This window comes from Bombina bombina, chromosome 4, assembly GCF_027579735.1.
Source record: "Bombina bombina isolate aBomBom1 chromosome 4, aBomBom1.pri, whole genome shotgun sequence".
NCBI classification, from domain to species: Eukaryota; Metazoa; Chordata; class Amphibia; order Anura; family Bombinatoridae; genus Bombina; species Bombina bombina.
The window spans coordinates 927475728-927500366 of NC_069502.1; the positions used below are offsets into that span (position 1 = coordinate 927475728).

A 24639-nucleotide genomic window follows, 5' to 3' on the forward strand; every position below is an offset into this window, starting at 1 on the left:
AGCCTGGGAATGAGAGGAAACGGTGGAAACACATAAGCTAGGTTGAAGGTCCAAGGTGCTACTAGTGCATCCACTAGAGTCGCCTTGGGATCCCTGGATCTGGACCCGTAGCAAGGAACCTTGAAGTTCTGACGAGACGCCATCAGATCCATGACTGGAATGCCCCATAATTGAGTCAACTGGGCAAAGATCTCCGGGTGGAGTTCCCACTCCCCCGGATGGAATGTCTGACGACTCAGATAATCCGCTTCCCAGTTTTCCACACCTGGGATGTGGATCGCAGATAGATGGCAGGAGTGATCCTCCGCCCATTGTATTATTTTGGTCACTTCTTTCATCGCCAGGGAACTCCTTGTTCCCCCCTGATGATTGATATACGCAACAGTCGTCATGTTGTCTGATTGGAATCTTATGAATCTGGCCTTTGCAAGCTGAGGCCAAGCCCTGAGAGCATTGAATATCGCTCTTAGTTCCAGAATGTTTATCAGGAGAAGAGACTCTTCCCGAGACCATAGTCCCTGAGCATTCAGGGATTCCCAGACCGCGCCCCAGCCCACTAGACTGGCGTCGGTCGTGACAATGACCCACTCTGGTCTGCGGAAGCTCATTCCCTGGGATAGGTGGTCCAGGGTTAGCCACCAACGGAGTGAATCTCTGGTCTTCTGATCTACTTGAATCACTGGAGACAAGTCTGTATAGTCCCCATTCCACTGTTTCAGCATGCACAGTTTTAATGGTCTTAGATGAATTCGCGCAAAAGGAACTATGTCCATTGCTGCAACCATCAACCCTACTACTTCCATGCACTGAGCTATGGAAGGACGTGGAACAGAATGAAGAACTTGACAAGCGCTTAGAAGTTTTGACTTTCTGACATCTGTCAGAAAAATCCTCATTTCTAAGGAATCTATTATTGTTCCCAAGAAGGGAACTCTTGTTGACGAAGACAGAGAACTTTTTCTATGTTCACCTTCCATCCGTGAGATCTGAGAAAGGCCAGAACGATGTCTGTATGAGCCTTTGCTCTTGAAAGGGACGACGCTTGTATTAGAATGTCGTCCAAGTATGGTACTACTGCAATGCCCCTCGGTCTTAGAACCGCTAGAAGGGACCCGAGTACCTTTGTGAAAATCCTTGGAGCAGTGGCTAATCCGAATGGGAGGGCCACAAACTGGTAATGTTTGTCCAGAAAGGCGAACCTTAGGAACTGATGATGTTCTTTGTGGATAGGAATATGTAGGTACGCATCCTTTAGATCCACGGTAGTCATAAATTGACCTTCCTGGATAATGGGTAGAATCGTTTGAATGGTTTCCATTTTGAACGATGGTACCCTGAGAAATTTGTTTAGGATCTTTAAATCCAGAATTGGTCTGAAGGTTCCCTCTTTTTTGGGAACTACGAACAGATTTGAGTAAAATCCCATTCCTTGTTCCGTCATTGGAACTGGGTGTATCACTCCCATCTTTAACAGGTCTTCTACACAATGTAAGAACGCCTGTCTCTTTATTTGGTTTGAGGATAAGTGAGACATGTGGAACCTTCCCCTTGGGGGTAGTTCCTTGAATTCCAGAAGATAACCCTGAGAAACTATTTCTAGCGTCCAGGGATCCTGAACATCTCTTGCCCAAGCCTGAGCAAAGAGAGAGAGTCTGCCCCCCACTAGATCCGGTCCCGGATCGGGGGCTACTCCTTCATGCTGTTTTGTTAGCGGTAGCAGGCTTCTTGGCCTGCTTACCCTTGTTCCAGCCTTGCATCGGTTTCCAGGCTGGTTTGGACTGTGAGGCATTACCCTCTTGCTTAGAGGATGCAGAATTAGAGGCCGGTCCGTTCCTGAAATTACGAAAGGAACAAAAATTAGACTTATTCTTGGCCTTGAAAGGTCTATCTTGTGGGAGGGCGTGGCCCTTTCCCCCAGTGATGTCTGAGATAATCTCTTTCAATTCTGGTCCAAAGAGAGTTTTACCCTTGAAGGGGATGTTAAGCAATTTTGTCTTGGATGATACATCCGCTGACCAAGATTTTAGCCAAAGCGCTCTGCGCGCCACAATTGCAAACCCTGAATTTTTCGCCGCTAATCTAGCTAATTGCAAAGCGGCATCTAAAATAAAAGAGTTAGCCAACTTAAGTGCTTGAACTCTTTCCATAACCTCCTCATATGGAGTCTCTCTACTGAGCGACTTTTCTAGTTCCTCGAACCAGAACCACGCTGCTGTAGTGACAGGAACAATGCACGAAATGGGTTGTAGAAGGTAACCTTGCTGTACAAAAATCTTTTTAAGCAAACCCCTCCAATTTTTTATCCATAGGATCTTTGAAAGCACAATTATCCTCGATAGGAATAGTAGTGCGCTTGTTTAGAGTAGAAACCCCCTCGACCTTAGGGACTGTCTGCCATAAGTCCTTTCTGGGGTCGACCATAGGAAATAATTTCTTAAATATAGGAGGGGGAACAAAAAGGTATACCGGGCTTCTCCCACTCCTTATTCACTATGTCCGCCACCCGCTTGGGTATAGGAAAAGCGTCGGGGTGCACCGGAACCTCTAGGAACTTGTCCATCTTGCATAATTTTTCTGGAATGACCAAGTTGTCACAATCATCCAGAGTAGATAACACCTCCTTAAGCAGTGCGCGGAGGTGCTCTAATTTAAATTTAAATGTCACAACATCAGGTTCAGCCTGTTGAGAAATTTTTCCTGAATCTGAAATTTCCCCATCTGACAAAACCTCCCTCATGGCCCCTTCAGATTGGTGTGAGGGTATGACAGAACAATTATCATCAGCGCCCGCCTGCTCTTCAGTGTTTAAAACAGAGCAATCGCGCTTTCTCTGATATGCAGGCATTTTGGATAAAATATTTGCTATGGAGTTATCCATTACAGCCGTCAATTGTTGCGTGGTAATAAGCATTGGCGCGCTAGCAGTACTAGGGGCCTCCTGCGTGGGCAAAACTGGTATAGACACAGAAGGAGATGATGTAGAACCATGTCTACTCCCTTCATCTGATGAATCATCTTGGGCAACTTCATTATCTGTGACAGTACTGTCCTTACATTGTTTGGACGCTATGGCACAATTATCACACAATTTTGAAGGGGGAGACACATTGACTTTCATACATATAGAACATAGCTTATCTGAAGGCACAGACATGTTAAACAGGCTTAAACTTGTCAATAAAGCACAAAAACCGTTTTAAAACAAAACCGTTACTGTCTCTTTAAATTTTAAACAGAGCACACTTTATTACTGAATATGTGAAAAAATATGAAGGAATTGTTCAAAATTTACCAAACTTTCACCACAGTGTCTTAAAGCATTAAAAGTATTGCACACCAATTTTCAAAGCTTTAACCCTTAAAATAACGAAACCGGAGCCGGTTACAGATTTAACCCCTATACAGTCCCAGCTACAGCCTTTGCTGTGACTTTACCAAGCCCAGAGGGGAATACGATACCAAATGGCGCCTTCTAGGAAGTTTTCCAACTACGTTCAGGTCCTCACACATGCATCTGCATGTCTTGCTCTCAAAAACAACTGTGCAGTAATGGCGCGAAAATGAGGCTCAGCCTACAACTGGGAAGGCCCTTCCTGACTGGAAAAGGTGTCTAACATAGCGCCTGACATTAAAAAACGTTCCCCAAGTTTATAAGTGTGAATTATCAGCATAAACATGTATAAAATGTCCAAATAAAGCAATCGATTTAGCCCATAAAAGTGTCTACCAGTTTTATAGCCCATATTAAGCCCTTTATTCTGTTTGAGACTAAGAAAATGGCTTACCGGTCCCCATGAGGGGAAATGACAGCCTTCCAGCATTACACAGTCTTGTTAGAAATATGGCTAGTCATACCTTAAGCAGAAAAGTCTGCTAACTGTTTCCCCCAACTGAAGTTACTTCATCTCAACAGTCCTATGTGGAAACAGCAATCGATTTTAGTTACTGTCTGCTAAAATCATCTTCCTCTCACAAACAGAAATCTTCATCTTTTTCTGTTTCAGAGTAAATAGTACATACCAGCACTATTTTAAAATAACAAACTCTTGATAGTAGAATAAAAAAAAACTACAACTAAACACCACATACTCTTAACCATCTCCGTGGAGATGTTGCCTGTCCAACGGCAAAGAGAATGACTGGGGTGGGCGGAGCCTAGGAGGGACTATGTGGCCAGCTTTGCTGGGACTCTTTGCCATTTCCTGTTGGGGAAGAGATATTTCCCACAAGTAAGGATGACGCCGTGGACCGGACACACCAATGTTGGAGAAATCAAACCTTTAACTGAAATCGCTCCCATTCTGGGAAATACACATTTAAACTGGTTTTGACACCAACAACTTGCGGATTTCCTCTATAAACACCCTCAAAAAAATGTAACATACGCTCACTGACCAGCTTTGAAAGCAGCTGCTTCCTTGACACACTCAATAGGGGGTTCCTATCATTTTCATATCAAATGCTCATGCAACCATACCACACATTCCTCCCTTCATTCACACATAAATGGGAGAGAGAAATTGGCACCACTCTAACCCAAAAGGAATGGTTAAATATTTTCTCCCATATGACAAAATCCTCGTAGTCATTCTATGTAATGGAAATGAACGTTAAACTATTATATAGATGGCACTACGCCCCATACCGACTACATACTATCCTCCCCGCACTCTCACCGGAATGCTGGAGGGGTTGTAAAGCAATTGGTACCCCCACACACATTTGGTTTACTATCAAAATTGAGTTTGAGAAAATCTTATCCACAACCCTCGAGCTGTATAGTTTTTCCTCTTCAACAAATACACTGAATAAAATGTAAACTGCGCCAATCATTATTGACCATCATGACAAATTTGGCAAAAAGGCTAATTCCTAAAAATTGGAAGAGCCACAATCTCCCACCTACCCAAGTTTGGAGGGAATCAATTTCCCAATCCCTCCAATTGGAGAAATATCATTATACTCGCAACAAGCGAATAGACGATTACCACTCAATCTGCTTCCTATGGGAAGAATACCTTAACTCGATAGCCAACGCACCCACAACCAGAACCCTTCCATCTCTCCCACTCCCAAAACCACCTATCTCATCACAACAACAGACCTGAAGTCGCACCTCATTCTCTTAACCTGGTCAGAAGGCCACCTCTGTAGCCCAATAAACAAGAAAACACATGCCTTTCTCTGCAGGAACAACTACTTTTTGTTTCACATTAAGCTCCACCACTTATTCATATAATAACTTATGCAGTTTAAAGATGTACGTACAATGATCTGTAAATCCTATACCAAGCTCTGTTAGCAACCTACTGTATATAACCAATACAAAGGAGAAACTGTCACTGTTTAAAGTTTATAAAATAACAGAGATCTGTTACATATGAAACTATCTGTATTTTTCATTGTATGTATCGTTTATACATTTTTCAATAAAGCCTTTTGAAACAAAAAAAAAAAACAAAAAAAACACAACAACAACAAAAAATGTCATGTCATTTAGGCAATACTTATATGTCATAATACAGCTTATATATGAAACATTAAGGTAGTTTCATATCATTTTTAACAGTTTTCACGGTTCTCCCCAGGACCTTTTTAGCAGGTGCACCACCCAGCTAAAAGTTTAGCCAATGTTAAAGGGATAGTAAACCCAATTTTTTTCATGATTCAGATAGAGCATGCAAATTTAAGTAACTTTCTAATTTACTCTTATTATCAAATTTTCTTTGTTCTCTTGCTATCTTTATTTGAAAAGGCAGAAATAAAAGCTTTGGAGTCGGCCTATTTTTTGTTCAGTACACTGGATAGGGCTTGCTGATTGGTTCCTGCATTTAACTATCCAATCAGCATGCGTAACCCAGGTTCTCAACCTAAAATTGGCCAGTTCCAAAAGCTTTTATTCCTGCTTTTTCTAATAAAGATAGCAAGAGAACGAAGAAACATTGATACTAGAAGTAAATTCAAAAGCTGCTTAAAATTGCATGCTCTATCCAAATCATGAAAGAAAACATTTGGGTTTAGTATCCATTAAAGCTAAAATGAGCTAATATTAAAAAAAAAAAAAAATTACTGCACAAATGATCAATAAATACATTTATGTTAAATTATTAAATTAATTTGCGCTTTGGATAGCAGAAAATTATCTAATATTAGAAATTATTATACTGCCCCCCCAGCTACTTTATAATGCCACAAGGCTTGCAAAATTTGTGGAGAACACTGGTTTTGTATAAATAGTACCCCCAGAAAATTAGCATAGTACTGTAATAAGAAAGGTAATTGTTTGTAAATATTTGTTTGTTTGTAAATATAGACTATTATTTGCAATTTAGAATTTAAAATCAAACCAAAGACACTGAAAGAGTAGATTATAACTTTCAAGTGGGGAAAAAATAATTTTTGATAATTTCATTTTTCAAAAAAACATATTAATTAAAACTTATGGATTTCAGAATAAATCTGGATTTTGGCATTCCGAATTTGAGAATTTGTACCTGTACATAAATAAAAGCAGGATATAGTATGTGTGTTTTTGAAACTATGGCACAGATATGCTTCTGTAGGAAGGCATGTTAGTTTCATATATTCATAAATATCAGAATATTAGAATAGAGATCACTAAATTTGTTTAAAACTTAGGAGCTATCCAATCAAATTTTAGAATACTGGTGTATGATTTTATATAAGGATTTGCAAAAAAAATCCAAAAGCTTAGGGGACTGGCCTACAATTGTAAAAGCTGTGGCTTCCAGGATTTGTCCTGACATGATTTTGAATATTTTCCTAAAGCATAGTAGAAGCTAAATCAGAGAGATCATGCCAGCCTCCAGACTGACAGGCAACTGTAATGCCATTGCAGTCACTTTAATAGACCGGATCTGAGAACAGCAAGGAGGACAGCACCCAAAAGTGGTATTCTGTGGCTTGTAGGAAGATGCCAGTGAATGTGTATTTTACCCATGCATTTTTTCTATGGTGAAAATGATTTGTTTAGAAACATTACATTCTTTTCTGCTGGTTTTTTTCCCCTTCTATCAGCATTTCTGTATCTCCTGTGTGGCAAAGGCCCCACTAGTTGTAATGCAGATACCCTATCTTGCACATTGCAGAGAAACACAAATTGATGCATTAAAGAAATTCAGAGGATAACAATAGTAGAACTGGTCAAATATTTAGGTATTCAAAACAAAGTGAGTGTATAATTTTCTCTCCCCATATGGTTCATCTTAGACCCTTTACCTGCAATGGAGACTTGACTTGGATGTAATTTACTCTAAAAGCCCAGAAAAAGCAAGAACATTTACAGTTCATAATAGTATATAAGTATATGTCAGGTATGTACAAACCATGGCCTGTATATAAGAACCTGGCCTACAGATTCCAGATTGTGGAAAGGAAGATGGCAAAGTAGCATTAGCTACTGTCGTATGTCCTATTTTATCTCTGCCACTTCTTGCCAATTGCTTTGAATCCTCAATTCCCTGCAAGTTGCTGTAAATCACTATGGGAGGCAAGTGGGTAGCTGTAGAATGGGAATGTACAACACAAGCAAGTATGAGGGTTCAGGGAATACTCATCTGACATAAACGGGCCCCGTATAGACATATCTGTCAGAGGTCTGTGGGTGGGTATGCTTCTAACAAACGGCTGCAGGGACATAAATATGATGCGAGTATGTGCATATAGCTGACAAAAGGTGCAGTAGAATTCCATGGCCTGGTGTCTAATGTTTGTAGCTGACAAATGGTTTAAGGGGCATACATCTAATCATGGTGTCTAACATGGGCATGTAGATTACTTCTGCCATACAAAGAGGTTCAGAAGGCATACATCTTACCAGAGGTCTGATGTGTAACTAACAGGGTGTTCAGGAGGCTTATATCTTTCTGGGCTCTGATGTGGGACTATAGATGGCTAAAGAACTGCTGGTCTGAGGTCTAATGAAGGCACGTCACTCACAAAGAGGTTACAGAAAGCTCCTTCTGATCTGGGGTCTGAAATGGGCAGGTACCAAACAAAATGTGTGTTGTTTGAAAATATCTGTCAGGATCTGATGTGGGACTGTTACAGACAAAGAGACTGCTGGTCTGGGTTCTGAAGTTGACATATAAAATATACATAAAATGTGCTCAAAGGTGCATATCAAGGATATAAAAAGTATATAGGGTTTACACATCTGGCCTGGTGGTTTCATGTGGTTATGTTGCTGATAAAGGGGCATAAAGAGGACATAATTTATACTACAGCTGCAGGGTTGAAATTAAAGGGACAGTGTATTTTTTCCCCCCAATGATACATTTTACCTGCTGGAGTGTATAAAGTTATCTCATTTGCTCTGTTCTCTTGGTATCCTTTGTTGAAAAGCATACCTAGGTAGACTCAAGAGCAGCAATGCTCCACTGCGTGTTAGCTGCTAATTGGTGGCTGCATATCTAGCTCCCAGTAGTGCATTGATCCCCTCCCCTCAATAAAGGATACCAAGCTAATTGGATCATTGAAATATATTGGAAAGTTGTTTAAAAATGAATGCTCTGTCTAAATCACAAAATAAAGTTTTTGTGTCTCTTTAAATGATTACGTGCGTGTTAAATCCATACAGGATGTTAAAGAGAAGGAGCAGTACCAGATTAACCAGTGGATTAACTGAAAGCAGAAATTATATTCAGAAAAACATAACTAGAGTAATATATAGGGGATAATAGTTAACAGAGGGAAAACATTTAGCCTCTTAAAAAAAACAACAAAAAAAACAGTGTGCTTGTTTTACTTCCTTTCACAGAGACATCATAATTATGTATGGGAGTGTTCAAAATTCTGCACAGTGATTGGTTGCCTTTGATCACAAGCTAAGTTTTTTCTGTTTCTAACTCGTCACATCAAAAGTAGACTAGAGACATGGATTCCGCCAGGCCAAGAATGTCTCTGAACTAGTCTTGATTTGCAAAACCTTGAAAAAAAATTGTGCTGACCAAACCGTGTTATATGATTTTAAAAACATTTTTGTACAATATGTAGCTAATGTATGCTATGGGTTTAATGTCCCTTTAAGATACAATTTGTACCACAGATATTCTGCCAAATTCCAGAACTAACCTGTGTGACACCAACTCTCACTTCTCTACTAATAGATCCTCCACCTTTTAACATTTCCCCTCCACTCTTAAGGAAACCGGAACCTCCTCGAAGAAATCCTGTGGCCAATAACTCCAACACCTCTTCCAGTGTGGCCTTCTTCACATTCTGACGCATCACTTTTAAAGAATTAAAAAAATACATATTTATATACAAGTCAGAGGCATTCTAATATGGAAACCATGTTTCAATTATTATTAGTGGTCAAATAACGGCACTAGCATTACACCTAATTACTGGTTCACACACTTATCTCATGTGCTTCTAAAGCATATGAAAATGTGAGATAAAGCACTCAAAATAGGAAATAAAGTCCCAAGGGGATCTTGCAGATGTCCTTAAATAAAAAAATAAAAAACTTCACTATTGTGTTTTCTCTTTCATTTAAGGACATCTGCAAGACCAACCTGGTACTTTAAATCCTATTTTGAGTGCATTAAATCGCATTTTTGTTTTATTATTTTTCACTATTCTATTGTGATTTATTACAAGGTATCACCGTTTGCTTGTTAATAAGCAAACTCCAAAACGCTATAATTGTTTGCATGGCTGCTGTGGACAGTACTATTAATGTGGATTTTTTTTTAACATTACCAAATAAAATGGAAGTTCTACTAACCTAGGTGTCGGATACACTATTGATTAAAAATACAATTACAATTATAGCCTTTGCATTGTGTAGAATAAAAGAAACATTTAATGAATGCTCAACACAAAAAAAGTCTGATCTGTACATTTATTCCTTTTTCAATCATTTAAAGTTCTATAAATGAGCTTCATAAATAGTAAAGGTGTCCGTATAAATCAGCAGCCACTGGATGCCCAACTGATTGAAAACTTCTGAAGGGACTTTTTAAGAACATTTCATTTTTACATTACTGACCTTAGCTTACTATTTACTAAACCGTGCAGTGTGGTTGAATCCTCTATGTGCCACAAGTATTGCACCTCCCAAGAAGGAAACCACCGGTGATTGGCGGGTACGTGTTTGGCTGCTTTTGATTGACTCAATGGATGTGTTTAAAGAAAGATGTGTTGCTCATGAACATAAACAGAATAACTGCCTACCCACTGATCATACTTCTCACAGAGTACGATCCAAATGAAAATTCAGTATAGGTGAGGGTGTGGGTGGCGCCTGTGGGCTATCTATTTAATGGGTAGCCTTACTGAAGTAGGAATATATTACTAATCGTTCAATCTGAATTATTCTAACATACAATTAGTACTGAGAGCTCTAGTTGTTGTCATACATGTGTGTCACTGATAAGTAACCAATCAAAACATCTTGTGTTCATAAAAAAACAATAAAATATTTTAATAGCACAATTTTAAAAACAATATTACTGACACTGGTGTCAAATGTTAACACTTGTCATCATACATGTGTGTCACTGATAAGTAACCAATCAAAACATCTTGTGTTCATAAAAAACAATAAAATATTTTTATAGCACAATTTTAAAAACAATATTACTGACACCGGTGTCAAATGTTAACACTTGATAAGCATAGTACGTAGCAATACCAATTACAAAGAAGTGTTGCAACTAAATAGGACAAACTTGCAATGTTTCAAAGCAGTTCTTCTATCCTAAATGTCCGTTTCTAAACACAAACCGGGAGCAGTTATTACAAAATAATTAGAAGACTTTTGCTTTTCTGTAGCTTAATACCCAATTTCTAATACGATGGCAGTCTGTGTAAATAGCAAATCCTTAAGTATAGAGTTTTTCGGTATATAATTAAGTCCTGCAACAATCAGAGAAGTAGCTGTTACAATGTCAATATACGTGGTATTGAATGTATTAGACCACAGATTGTTGTTGTATCTGAGGAACACCTGTTTGTGAGTGTTGCACCTTTTAGGTCGAAAATGGGTTTTGCAGTGATTGTGTAGTACTCACTATTTCTTCTGCGTCCTCCGCCAGTCTGCACGCTCCTGTGCTCAAACTATACATGTTTGTAGTGACCAATCGTTGACTATTTCTTAGAGTGCGCACTTTTTTGAATATACTTGTATATCTTCAAACTCCTACCGCTCCAAGGCTCTGAGCAGCTGAAACGCATAGACGATCTATTTTTTTCACAGCTCCTGAACTGAGATCCTGTATTGACTCCCATAACCGCAGCATTGAAAATACTTTCAAGAACGGAGCAATAGGAGTTTGAAGATATACAAGTATATTCAAAAGAGTGCGCACTCTAAGAAATTGTCAACGATTGGTCACTACAAACACGTATCGTCTGAGCACAGGAGCGTGCAGACTGGCGGAGGACGCAGAAGAAATAGTGAGTACTACACAATCACTGCAAAACCCATTTACATTCTGTGGTCTAATACATTCAATTCCACGTATATTGACATTGTAACAGCTACTTCTCCGATTGTTGCAGGACTTAATTATATACCGAAAAACTCCATACTTAAGGATTTGCTATTTACACAGACTGCCATCGTATGAGAATGAGTCTTTTAAAATTGAGTCTGTTACAATTGGGTATCAAGCTACAGAAGAGCAAAAGTCTTCTAATTATTTGTAATAACTGCTCCCGGTTTGTGTTTAGAAACGGACATTTAGGATAGAAGAACTGCTTTGAAACATTGCAAGTTTGTCCTATTTAGTTACAACATTTGTTTGTAATTGGTATTGCTACGTACTATGCTTATCAAGTGTTAACATTTGACACCGGTGTCAGTAATATTGTTTTTAAAATTGTGCTATAAAAATATTTTATTGTTTTTTATGAACACAAGATGTTTTGATTGGTTACTTATCAGTGACACACATGTATGATGACAACTAGAGCTCTCAGTACTAATTTTATGTTAGAATAATTCAGATTGAACGATTAGTAATATATTCCTACTTCAGTAAGGATACCCATTAAACAGATAGCCCACAGGCGCCACCCACACCCTCACCTATACTCAATGGATGTGTTTTGCTCTGGAGCTGCAAGCAACCACCTCTTTGTGAGGGTCAAACACATAGGGCTAGTTTCCAATTGAGGTGGCAAAGTTTGGAAACTGGTGGTAAAAATATTTATCTCCAATAAATTCTATGGAGAATTTGTATGTTACCACCAGTTTCCAATCTTTACCACCTCAATGGAATCAAGCCCTATGTGTTTGACCCCCACAAAGAGGTGGTTGCTTGCAGCTCCAGAGCAGAACACATCCAGTGAGTCAATCAAGAGCAGCAGATGCACGTACCTGTCCATCATTGGTGGTTTACTTCTTGGGAGCTACAATGCTTGTGGTTGACAGAGGAAGCAACCACACTGCATGGTCTAATACATAGTAAGCTAAGGTCAGAAATACAAAAAATGACTTGCTCTAACAATTTACAGCAATCAATTATTGTTTAAAAACTCTTTAAGAATCACCCATATGCTACAAGATGCTTGAACCAAATAGCAGAGTCGGTGTTTGAACCAAATGTGCATATGCTTTTAAATTTGCCGTTTAGGAAACACATTTAAAGGTTGACAGAAAGCTGTATGAATGCAGATAGGCCCTTGTTTAGGTCCGATTCCTGGAGATTGGTTACCACCTAGATTGTTCTGCTACTGAGTGGTTGAGTTTTCTTACCTGTTGCCTGTTTTGGCAAAAGTGCAGTGGCCATAACTGTTCCAAGAAGCTTAGAAACCGAAACCCTCACTCCATAGTTGGAGCCTTCTAAGGACTTGAAACAAAGTGTTGCAACATTTTCCAGTTCAGTTGTCCACATAAACACAGCTTCACTCTGTAGCTCTAGAAGACACTGCGGGGAAATGCTTATATTAATAAGCTGCGCATACACATATTATATGTACTTAAAATGTATGTATATGTGTGTATAAAAATTCATAGCTTAAAAAAGGGACATGCACGTAACATTTAAACTTTCATGGTTCAGACAAAGCATGCCATTTTGAAATTAATTTTCAATTTATCAAATTAGTTCATCGTGGAGGTATCCTTTATGAAAAACGAACCTATATGCCTCTTGTCATTGGCACACCAGATGTGGTCAGCCAGCTCCCCATATTACATTGCAGCCTTAGAGTTAAATTTAACTATGTGTTTAACCCTTTTGCAGGAGCTAAAAGTTGTTATATGCAACTAGTATTGCAATAATAAAATGCTGTAGCACATTAAAGACATTTCTTTTTGCACTTTTATGTCCCTTTAAGTTGAAAAGAACACTGCTGTCTAAGCCTTATTTTTCAAATGTTTATAGAGACATTTGAAACTGTTTTTAGTATAACTGTTCAGTCTGGCATTTACTGCACAGCCTGGAATGAATGGATTAAAAATGGCGATTTTTCTGTTACACCATTTGGGAGAATGATAATTTTCTGTCTATACTAAAATGGTAGAATAGTTTTGCGTGAATTGTGTTTTAGTGATAGACTTAGGTGGTTTGTGTAAAGAAAATAAAACTAAGCAGTACTCCCAGGGATATTTTTGTCAAAGTCAAATATAAAACAATTACATATAGCCCTACGTAAATAGTATTTATAAACTTTAAAAATAAGGATTGCAGAATATTTAGAACTGTTAGATCTAATCAAAGGTTAAAATTGCTTTTTATTCGTGATGTAAGAGCAAACAGATCGCTACATAAAATAATTTGCATAGATAAGTGGTTTATAAGCACATTTCATTTGTATCTATTCTGCTATAGAAAAACTTAAAATTATGCTTACCGATAATTTTCTTTTCTTCTGTACGGGGAGAGTCCACAGCTGCACTCATTACTTTTGGGAAATACATAATCTGGCCACCAGAAGGCGGCAAAGACACCCCAGCCAAAGGCATAAATACCTTCCCCCCACTTATTCTGCCAAGGGAACAAGGAACAGTAGGAGAAATATCAGGGTGAAAAAAGGTACCAAAAGAACGGAGAAAAAATAACTTAAAGGCCGCCCACAGAAAAAAAACGGGCGAGGAGCTGTGGACTCTCCCCGTACAGAAGAAATTTTTTTTATCGGTAAGCATAATTTAAGTTTTTCTTCTTAAAACGGGGAGAGTCCACAGCTGCATTCATTACATTCAGGACACTGAATGCAAACGGACGGGAACAAAAAGGCAGCCCATTCTGATGGCACCACAATATGACACAACCCGGATTCCCGATAAAAAAAAACTACTTCAACAGAAGCAGGAAGAACAAACATATGGAAAGAGGACAAGGTAATTGCCCATAAATTAGAACCATAAGGATCCCATTTAAAGATCACTCTAAATTCTTGATGCCACTGAGCACAAAAGCCTCTGAGGAGACAAAGTGCCACTCTCTAGAAGCACACAAAGAAATAAACCTCTCCATGAATAATGGCAAGGGAAACAAGAAAAACTCCGACACCACATTCTCCCTAACTAAAAGAAGGGAAGAATCAGATAAGAAGGTCCAAAGGAACCTCCAGAAACAATCCCCAAAGATTCAAGGACAAAACAGAGAGAGAAACCAGGCTGCAAGAGGACAAAGTCGCGTAGAAATAATGCTACTGACGGAGGAGATCAAAGAAAGTAAAAATTCCAGATCACCTCCTACATGGATCCGAAAGGAACCAAAGTAAAGCCTTTACCAGAACCGAAGTCCCGGAAGGACAAAAAGGTAGAACAACACTACCTTAACATAAACAGCTAACTAGCACAGAGAAACTGAACACCTGTCAGTGAGAAAAAAACCTCAGGAGCAGAACAGGAATGGAATAGTAACATCCGTTTACACCACAAACGAAAGCCACAGGTTTCCATCGGCTAGGCAGTCAGATGAAACGTCAAACCATAGTAACTAGCCAACCGAGTAGCTAGCAAACTTGCACCAGGACCTTCCTGGAAAGGAACAAGAGAAAAAAACTCAGAAAGCAGGGCGGACGAACTTCCCACCTACTAGAAAACGGGGTAAGGGAGGACAACACCCTGACCAATAAGGAAGAACCAACTACCCGCTAAGGGATGGTTTCTGAACCAAATGCAAGGCCTCCCAAGCTAAGTAAGGATCCTTTCGGAGACAAGATACATGGTCGATGCCCAAACAGAGCAGTCAGAATTCCTGACCCCTATTCTGATCGAACAGTCCTATCACAAAAGTGACCGACAATGTCCCAAGGACAAAAGACATTAAAAAATCCCAGCATCGCCAAGGCTCAGAGATCAGATAATGAATCTCCAACCACGAGTTCCTAAGGAAAAGAAGCAGGAAGGAGGCACCGACACTCAGAGAGACTAACTTATTACCCCTCAGACCCGAAGGAAGGGTAACACTATAGACAAGAGAAACCCTCAACCCACTGAACTCCTAGAGTCAGGAGGAGCCAACCGGATAGGCACAGTAGACCAGATTCTTCTAAATTGAAGGAAAATGAAGAAACCCAGGAATATTCCAGTAAAGAAATTCCCAGGAAAAACATCCTCCATTTCTCCAGAAGAGAGAAAAAGAACCGCCCCAGTAGGAACAAGGAGATTTCCCCAGGACCAAGAACAACAAGCCTGCTACTAAACGCCGGACGAGGACTAGGTTAAAAAACCGGACCTCCAAAACCAAGTGCCTAATCCAGACCAAAAACCTTGCAGAACAGCCACAAAGTTAGTTGGAAATGAAAAGTGCACCAAAGCTGATGCATGCCATACACCCATGGGGTCCTGTACTCTGATCTCTCATGATGTATCCCAGTGGCTGTTCACTCAGCCCCAAAAGGCCTCTAAGGTAACACCCACAAAGTCTGAAGACAAAGGAAGGATCCAAAAGAGATCAGAATACAATGATTGAGATAATATGACAGTCTCGAAAGATCCAGTCTGGATCAACCCTCAAAAAACCTACAGCTCAAGGAATTAATGAATGAACGAGCATCCTAAAACTCCTATCGGTTGACAGCAAAAGAGACTGCATAACAATCCCACAGATTCCCAACTATAGGATCAAAAGGGGAGACTGCAAGGACAAAAACGGTCCCTAAAAACCTAGTCTCCGCAACCAGATGACCAAAAGTCCTACCCCAAAAAGGTAAGGGGAAGCGAAAAGCATAGCAATCCTCAAAAAAGAGGATAGTAACACTGGCTGAAAATCGGACAATCCAATCTACGAGTACCAATGGGGGGGAATAATCGCCCCCTACACCAGGTACTGGAGATCTCCATGCAGTCATCTGATCCTCCCCCCTCGGAAGGGAGGACTCTAGCTCCTGTCCAGGAACTACAAACATACTGCCATAGCAGAATACATAATCCCAGCAAACCACGTAAGCAATGCAGGGACAAAAAAAACTTAGTATCGAGAACGACCAACATTGGACGCCCCACCAAGATGAAATAACGTAGGACCAGCCTGAAATCTAGGATAGAAGGGCCTCCTATAACTTGTAGAAACAAGAAAAATAACCTCGTAAAAAGAGGTAAGCAAACTTAGTACCCAAACAGGATCAGCCTGTTGTCAAGGATACAAAATGTCTGATAGAACAAGTACCCAAACCAGGACCAGCCAGCTGACCAAGGTACAACCAAACTGTTCAAGGGCTAACTGAAAGTTCTAAACCCTAGTAGGGCTAGACTAAACAAACAGACAAACAACAGACAAATAAGCTCTGAGGCTTAAACATTGTCTTAAGATACATTTTAGAATTTTTTTAAATTTTCTTTTGACTTCCTCCGGAAATAACATCTATAGCGACCATAAAATCGCTAGCATCAAAATTCCAGAGAAAAAAGAATTTCCCTTAACAAGGAAAGGCTACAACAGCCACGAGCTCCAAAATAAATAAATAAAAACATCCTAACTGGATCAAAAGAAAATTGGCCGCACCCGCAGGTGGACGCCAAAAAGGAATGGAAAAACTAACAGGGCCAGCCTGTCAGAGACCTGATTCCTCAAGAGCTCAGAACTGGGATTAGATACACATACAAAAGACAATCAGGAGTAGGATCCATATCCCTCCACTCGTCTAACGCTGTTTGCCATCAGAATCAGAAGACTGAGGATCCGGTGGCAAATAAAGACTGAAATCTTCCAAAGCCTCCAATACCTGCCTTAGCAGTACACGCAGGCGTGTAAGACTGAATCAAAAAGGGAAAACTCATCTCTGGCGGGGCATTTGAAGGCCCGACCCTGACGGCTGTACCCCTGAAGCCTCAGAGGGAACCGCTCCCCCAGAGGAAAGACCCGTCTCACCTGGCACCACCAGGTTAAGAGGACACGGGTAAGCTCTTCGCTGGCCCTTAGGAAGCTGTAAATTCACCAACGCCAAAAGTATGGCCATGCACAACAGAGTAGCACCATCTGGTGGAAATAAACCTCCTTCCGGAGAAGGGGTAGCGGTATTTGGGACAACTGCCTGTGTAAGAACAGAAAATTCCAGGGAAGGCACCTCACGGGACACAGAATCCTCAGAGGCTGCGTAGCTCAAAAAAAAAACTGTACATTCCGTAAAAGCCATGAGCCTCAACATTACTACACATAAGCAGACAGAATGACATAACAAATTATTAAAGTCCCCCACTGTTCAATAACCCCCCTCATGAGATATTAACCATAGATTCCATAAAGATAAAGGAGTCCCACTGAGACTCTGTGTTCTATCATTACATTATATTCCCACAGTGAAAGGAAAATGAAACAATCTTACTGGAATCTATGCCGTTAAACAGTAACACGGTCCTTCAAGTTTGACAGATAGTAGCGTTGCTTCTGACATGGATTTGAGTGAAGAAAGCAGTCAGTGAAACTCGTCAACGCTGACTGCGTATGGAGCTGTTAATATGAGTCGGGATGGTTTCGCAGAAAGACTCTCCCTGCATCTCCGGACTCCAACTTTCATCCATGCTCTCACTGAGAGGCTGACAGGACTATTTAAAACTCCTATCCCATCTCGAAGAGTACTACCCTCCATAAGAGACTATTCAGTAATCTTCTGACACTTCTCTGCCAACCTCCTGTGACGAAAGGCAAAGAATGACTGTGGGATGAGGGAAGTGGGGGAGGTATTTAACCCTTTGGCTGGGGTGTCTTTGCCTCCTCCAGGTGGCCAGGTTTTGTATTTCCCAAAAGTAATGAATGCAGCTGTGGACTCTCCCCGTTTTAAGAAGAAAATAAAAACTAAGATAAAGATTACTGCAAGACAGATTAGTGCAGCGGTACTGTTTCAGTCTTGTATGCTAAAGGTTAATGCACAGAAATAAGTTATGCATCTCTTACTTTATACATTATTTTGAAAAAGAAAACTTGCTATGAACATTACTAGATGATATGTTAGTGCAGTGGTGGTACATACACTGATTATTCAAAACATAGTGCAGATTCTTAACATAAATAATGTCACCTAAAAGAGCATATACTGAATTGTATAAAAACATTTACTGGTCAGGTGGCATAAGTGCTGATGTATTTGTGTTCTATAAAAAAGGTTTATGGTTCAAGTCCCCCGAAACCCCTAGTCGCAAAACTTTTTGTTACAAGTGGCTATTTTCATAGATGTTTGTAAAAAAAAAAAAAAAAATCAAGGAATTTTGTAGAGGGAAAAAACCCAAAAACAAACAATGTCAGAAATTCTTGATCAAATGTCCAAAAACCAAGGAACCGTAAATAATCGTAGAAAAACATTTAAAAAGGACAAGCAGATATATACTATGAAAAGGAGAAATAACAATCTATTTGAAATTAGAACACTGCATACTATTTTGCGAATGTTAGAAGAGAGCAAAAGACTTCATACATTTACATTCATACTAGGAGCTTGTAAAATACATTTACAGTTACTTACCTTAGCTACAGCACATCGTACAGCCATAGATTTGTCTGTCAGAAGAGACCGAGCATTCTTGTAAATATCTTTGTGGCTGGAAGATGCTGCCCCTCCAAGACCATTTAGGACTTTCTGCAAACTCATTAGGATTTCACTACGTCCCTGAGACTAAAGACAAAAGTCAGTGGTACAAGTTAAAGACAGTTTAATATCTTTGTTATTCTAAAGCATTAAATAATATTACAAAGTAGTACAATAAACTATAACAGCTAAAAATCGTTTGGTACCCTTTGTTGAAGAGAATATCTAGGTAGGCTCACCAGATGTGGTCAGCTAGGACCCAGTAGTGCATTGCTGCTCCTGAGCCTGCTCCTAAACAAAGGACACTAAGAAGACAAACCAAATCATGAAAGTTTAATTTTACTGCCCCTTTAAGTAGTAGTAGAAATGTTAACTTATCTCTCTAGAACATGTTTCTAAGTGAAATTTAAAAAAAAAAAAAAAATATTTCAATTTACTTCTGTTTTCACATTTACCTCTCTCTCAAAGGAACAGTAAAGTCAAAATAAAACTGTAATGATTCAGAGGGGCGGAGTCTGGCCACGCTGGGACATGGCCGCTCAGTGAGGTTGCTCTGAGGGACCGGAGCTCCTGCCACAGCATCAACCGAAGCTGGGAACAAGGGAAAGCCATCTACCAGTGTCGGAATAGCTGGGGACCGTGGTTGCTACGATTTCTAGCTCCAGCTTGCCTCTGATCGGCTGTAAACTCACAGAACAAGCGACATACTGATAAGATAGCAGACGCCATCTTGCCTGCTCCATGCGGCCATCGGACCGCCGCATTAAGTTTCAACAGGAACAGGTATCCCAAATGTGAAAATACACTAAACCTGTACTCTTCAGCCTCTAAATTTACGCCTATCCTACAGACTTCCACCTACATGCAAATTGAGGCATATAATAGGCAATGTAGACCCATATAACCCCTGTCTATAAAAATACACAGCTGCTGTTTATACTTCCTTCATGGGGCTTCATCTCTTTAACCCCTACAGCACATAAAGGTCGACTTACAAGCTACTAGAACTTGCTTTAACTTCATAGAAAATTACTTTTGCTCTTTAATAACATATGGAAAAAGATCTGAAAATGCAAGGTTGTGGTCTAAATTGTCTATAAATAATAAAGTCTAACTACTCAGTGGTCATGCTTTAATGTAACAACATCTCTCTGATATCAATTATAGTCATAAACACTGGAGAAAGTATTACACTACAACATGCTAACATATGTATAAATAATCCTGCTTCCTCTTCTGTGCAGTACGGTACACATTTTTCTTGAATTCCTGCATACATATTGCAAGGGCTCCATCTAGTGCTCCCAAGTGAATATTGCGCTGAGGTGCTTGTTTTAGTATTTATAAACCCAATAATGTCCCCAAGAAGGCAAACAAAACAGGATACATCTCTAAAACCACAAAATTCTACGCCTAGGTCAGTTTCAGCATTTTTTTCACTCTCAGGATAAAGAGAGCTTAAATCAAGAATAACCACACTCGAAGCTCACGGACAAGACACCATCGCTTGAAAGCACAATGAGAGGATCGCAACAGGATCAATTATCACAAATCCTTTTCAAGATGAGCGAATTACCCTCTAAAACAGATATAGACTATCTAAAAGTTCTGATCAAAACCGAGATCTCAGATCTTAGGAAAGACATAACAGATATAGGTAATAGAATGGATAATTTAGAAACCACACAAGACGTAACAATACAAGACATGAAAGACATCACAGACCACCAAGAGCAGCAATCCCTCCTGATATAGGACTTAAACACCAAAATTGAAGATTTGGACAATAGAGGCCGAAGAAATAATTTAAGAATTAGAGGGATACCTAAGGCAATTGGCCCTACTGATCTGTAAAATTATTTACAGTCACTCTTCCATCATCTCTCAGGATCTTCGGACTCCGCATCCTCTATTCCACTAGATAGAGCTCATAAAGCTCTAAGAGCAAAACCTTCTGAGTCAAGCCCCTCCACGTGATGTCATCATAAAGTTCCTTAACTTTAAGGACAAGGACAACATATGGCAACATTTCAGAGACAATCCTAATCTTAAATTCCAAGACCACGATTTACAAGCATACTTAGATATGAGCCCCCTCACGCTTCAAAAAAGAAAAGACGCTAAATGTATCACTTCTGTTTTGCAGAAAAACAACATAAAATACTGATGGGGTTACCCGTTCGGTCTTATCGTATTCCTCAAAGGCAAAACTTGGATATACAGAACCTTAAGTGACTTGGACTCTTTTTCTAAAGGTCTTAACCTAACATTTCCTATCCCAACAGTCCAAGACAACATATCGGCTACATATGGGGCAACTTCTCGACCAAAAGAGACACGCCCAGAATGGGCCACAGTGCAACACAGGAGAAGAAACCCCAGACAGATGAATCTTCCATCAGATTATAATACTGAATCCATTACATGAAGCTTCAGAGAGACTAAAGATGGCATTCACAAAGTTCAGCTGCTCTTAACTGGGCAGCCAATATCCTTTATTTAAAACTCAGAGGAGTTGTAATTTCTATTTGTTTTACATGTTGTACCTTGAAATGTTTATTATTTATTTTCCTTCAGGTATATGTTGAATATCACATAATTAGTGGTTAGCAGAGGTGCGTGAGGACCGTAACACTGTAGTCCACTTATATAAGGTGGGACAAAATAGTTGTGTTGCTCTAGTTAAATGTTAATTTATCCTATCCTTTAAAGATGTACTTGTTGAGTCAAGACATCTAGTTAATGCAGTTTAATCAATGTTATATAGCTTAGTTAAAGGGACACTGAACCCAAATTTTTTCTTTTGTGATTCAGATAGAGCATGAAATTTTAAGCAACTTTCTAATTTACTCCTATTATCAAATTTTCTTCATTCTCTTGGTATATTTATTTGAAATGCAAGAATCTAAGTTTAGATGCCGGCCCATTTTTGGTGAACAACCTGGGTTGTCCTTGCTGATTGGTGGATACATTTATCCACCAATAAAAAAACTGCTGTCCAGAGTTCTGAATAAAAAAAAAGTTTAGATGCTTTCTTTTTCAAATAAAGATAGCAAGAGAATGAAGAAAAAAATCATAATAGGAGTAAATTAGAAAGTTGCTTAAAATTGCATGCTCTATCTGAATCATGAAAGAAAAAATTTGGGTTCAGTGTCCCTTTAATTATGTTGATATCCACCATATATGACCTTAATTTAACACCAGCCTAAACTTATACAAGGCTCTCCTAAGCCTTCTCTTTCTTCCCATTCCTACAGAGGAATCTCTGGTACCCAACCCCTGTCTCTACAACTTGCTTATGTTCTCTTTCTTTCGCTTTGACAAATCTTTTTTATTCTTTACCTTTTCCTTTCTACGATTGTCACTACTTGACAGTTTATATCAACCAAATTAAACTCCCAAATATACCATCTATACTATAGGATATCACCACTTACCCGTCCTATTTTATGACAGTTAAACAAAACAACCAAGTTAGGATAATCTCTATTAATACCAAAGGCCTAAACTCTCCCTTGAAGAGAACTTCAGCCCTTTTTTGATTTTAAACAGAACAAAAGTGATATAGTTATGCTCCAAGAAACACATTTTAAAAGGGGCTAAGAACCATAAACCTTTAATTTAAATTCGGCCAATGTTTTTATTCTTCCAATCTGACTAAGACAAATGGAGTTGGGATTTTGATTAAAAATAATGTACCTTTCCAGGAGATTGCGACCCACAAAGACAAGGAGGGAAGATTCATAGCAGCCATAGGCAGACTATACGGTAAGCTGGTAACATTAGTTTGTATGTATGCTCCAAACACGCACCAACACCATTATTTCAAAACAATGACTAATAGATTGCTTGAGGTTGCAAAGGGCTCTTTAATAATAGGGGGTAGACCTTAATGTACCACTTGAACCTAATATTGATTGTTCTACACATTCATCGTCTATCCCATCAAAGAGGATAACCGCGATTAAGCAGAATATGCGAGACCTAGCTATACATGATGTGTGGAGAACACTTAAAGGGACAGTAAACACCAGAATTTTTGTTGTTTAAAAAAAGGTAGATAATCCCTTTATTATCCATTCCCCAATTTTTCATAACCAACAGTCATAATAATATACTTTTTACCTCTGTGATTACATTGTATCTATGCCTCTGCAAACTTCACCCTTATTTCAGTTCTTTTAACAGACTTGCATTTTTAGCCAATCAGTGCTGACTCCTAGGAGCTTCACGTGCCTAAGCTCAATGTTATCTATATGAAACACATGAACTAACGCCCTCTAGTGAAAAACTGTCAAAATGCTTTCAGATTAGAGGCAGTCTTCAAGGTCTAAGAAATTAGCACATGAACCTCCTAGATTTAGCTTTCAACTTAGGATACCAAAAGAACAAAACAAAATCGGTAATACAAGTAAATTGGAAAGTTGTTTAAAATTACATGCCCTATTTAAATCATGAAAGATTTTTTTTTAGTTTACTGTCCCTTTAACCCATCAATAAAAGACTATACATATTACTCCGCCCCACACAAACTATTCTCCAGGATAGATTACGTATTTATGGACGTCACCAGTTTTTCATATGCATAAAAGAGCAAGATCCTACCATGTACTTGGTCAGATCATTCTTTTATGAGTTGTAACTTAAAGTGGCCTAATGCCCTTAAAATAACGTTTAATTGGAAATTTGACCCACACTTATTGGAAGATCCTTTGATAGCAGAAAGGCTGGGGAAATCCATAGCTGAATATTTCGAACTTAACAACACACCACATATGGATAGCAGATTTATCTGGGAGGCTTAAGAGGTGAATGCATTAGCCTTAAAAGCATGCTAATCAAATAAAAAAGAGCCAGACTGGAGGAAACATTAAATCAAATAGCCACCCTAATAACCCAACATAAACAACACCCAGAAGATGAACTTATACAAACAGAACTTTGTAATAAAAGACAAGACATGAACTTATATATATATATACATACACAAAAAGCCTTACACCTTAAGCAAATGTACTTTGATAGTGACAATAAGAGCAGAAGATTTCTAGCTAGGAAACTACGTAGACGAACTAATAAATCTTTTATTATGTCAATTAAAAATGCAAAGGGTATTTCTTGCTTAACACCACAACTATAGCAAACGCGTTTAGGGACTACTTCGAAGGCTTATACAATCTAAAAGATTCTGACCCTATAGCTTCCTCACATGATGATTCCTTTAAATCTCATATCATAAGATACTTAGATAACCTTCAGATCCCTACTCTGTCAAAAGAACAGCAAGAACAGCTAGACAAACCAATTCAAACTGAGGAAATAACTAATGTCATCAAGCACTTGCCCAATGGTAAAGCGCCAGGCCCAGATGGCTTTACCAATTTATACTATAAAAATTTCCAATCCATGATAGCCCCTCAGTTATGTAATCTGTATAATGGAATAGATAAAAACAATCCCTTCCTGAAACAAACAATCTCTAGAGGCCACAATAGTTTTATTGCCCAAACTAGGAAAATTCACAGATTAGGTAATGAATTATAGACCAATTTCACTATTGAATACAGATTCAAAGGTTTTCGCCAAAATATTAGCAAATAGGATAGGCCCCATCCTACCCCATCTTATACATGGTGATCAAGTGGGCTTCATCATAAATAGGGAAGCAAAAGATAATACAATTCGTACACCACC

At 39.1% G+C, this 24639-nt stretch overlaps 1 protein-coding gene across 1 annotated transcript in view; it reads right to left on the reverse strand.

The window, feature by feature from the left end:
• The window catches only part of HEATR5B (HEAT repeat containing 5B), a 261254-nt gene that overhangs the window by 203639 nt on the left and 32976 nt on the right, over positions 1-24639 (reverse strand). The window contains exons 5-7 of the mRNA XM_053711883.1: positions 18883-19032; positions 12728-12899; positions 9094-9251 (exon numbers count right to left, since the gene is read on the reverse strand). Of these exons, the coding sequence (XP_053567858.1) occupies positions 9094-9251; positions 12728-12899; positions 18883-19032 (480 nt within the window). The remainder of the gene's footprint in view (positions 1-9093; positions 9252-12727; positions 12900-18882; positions 19033-24639) is intronic.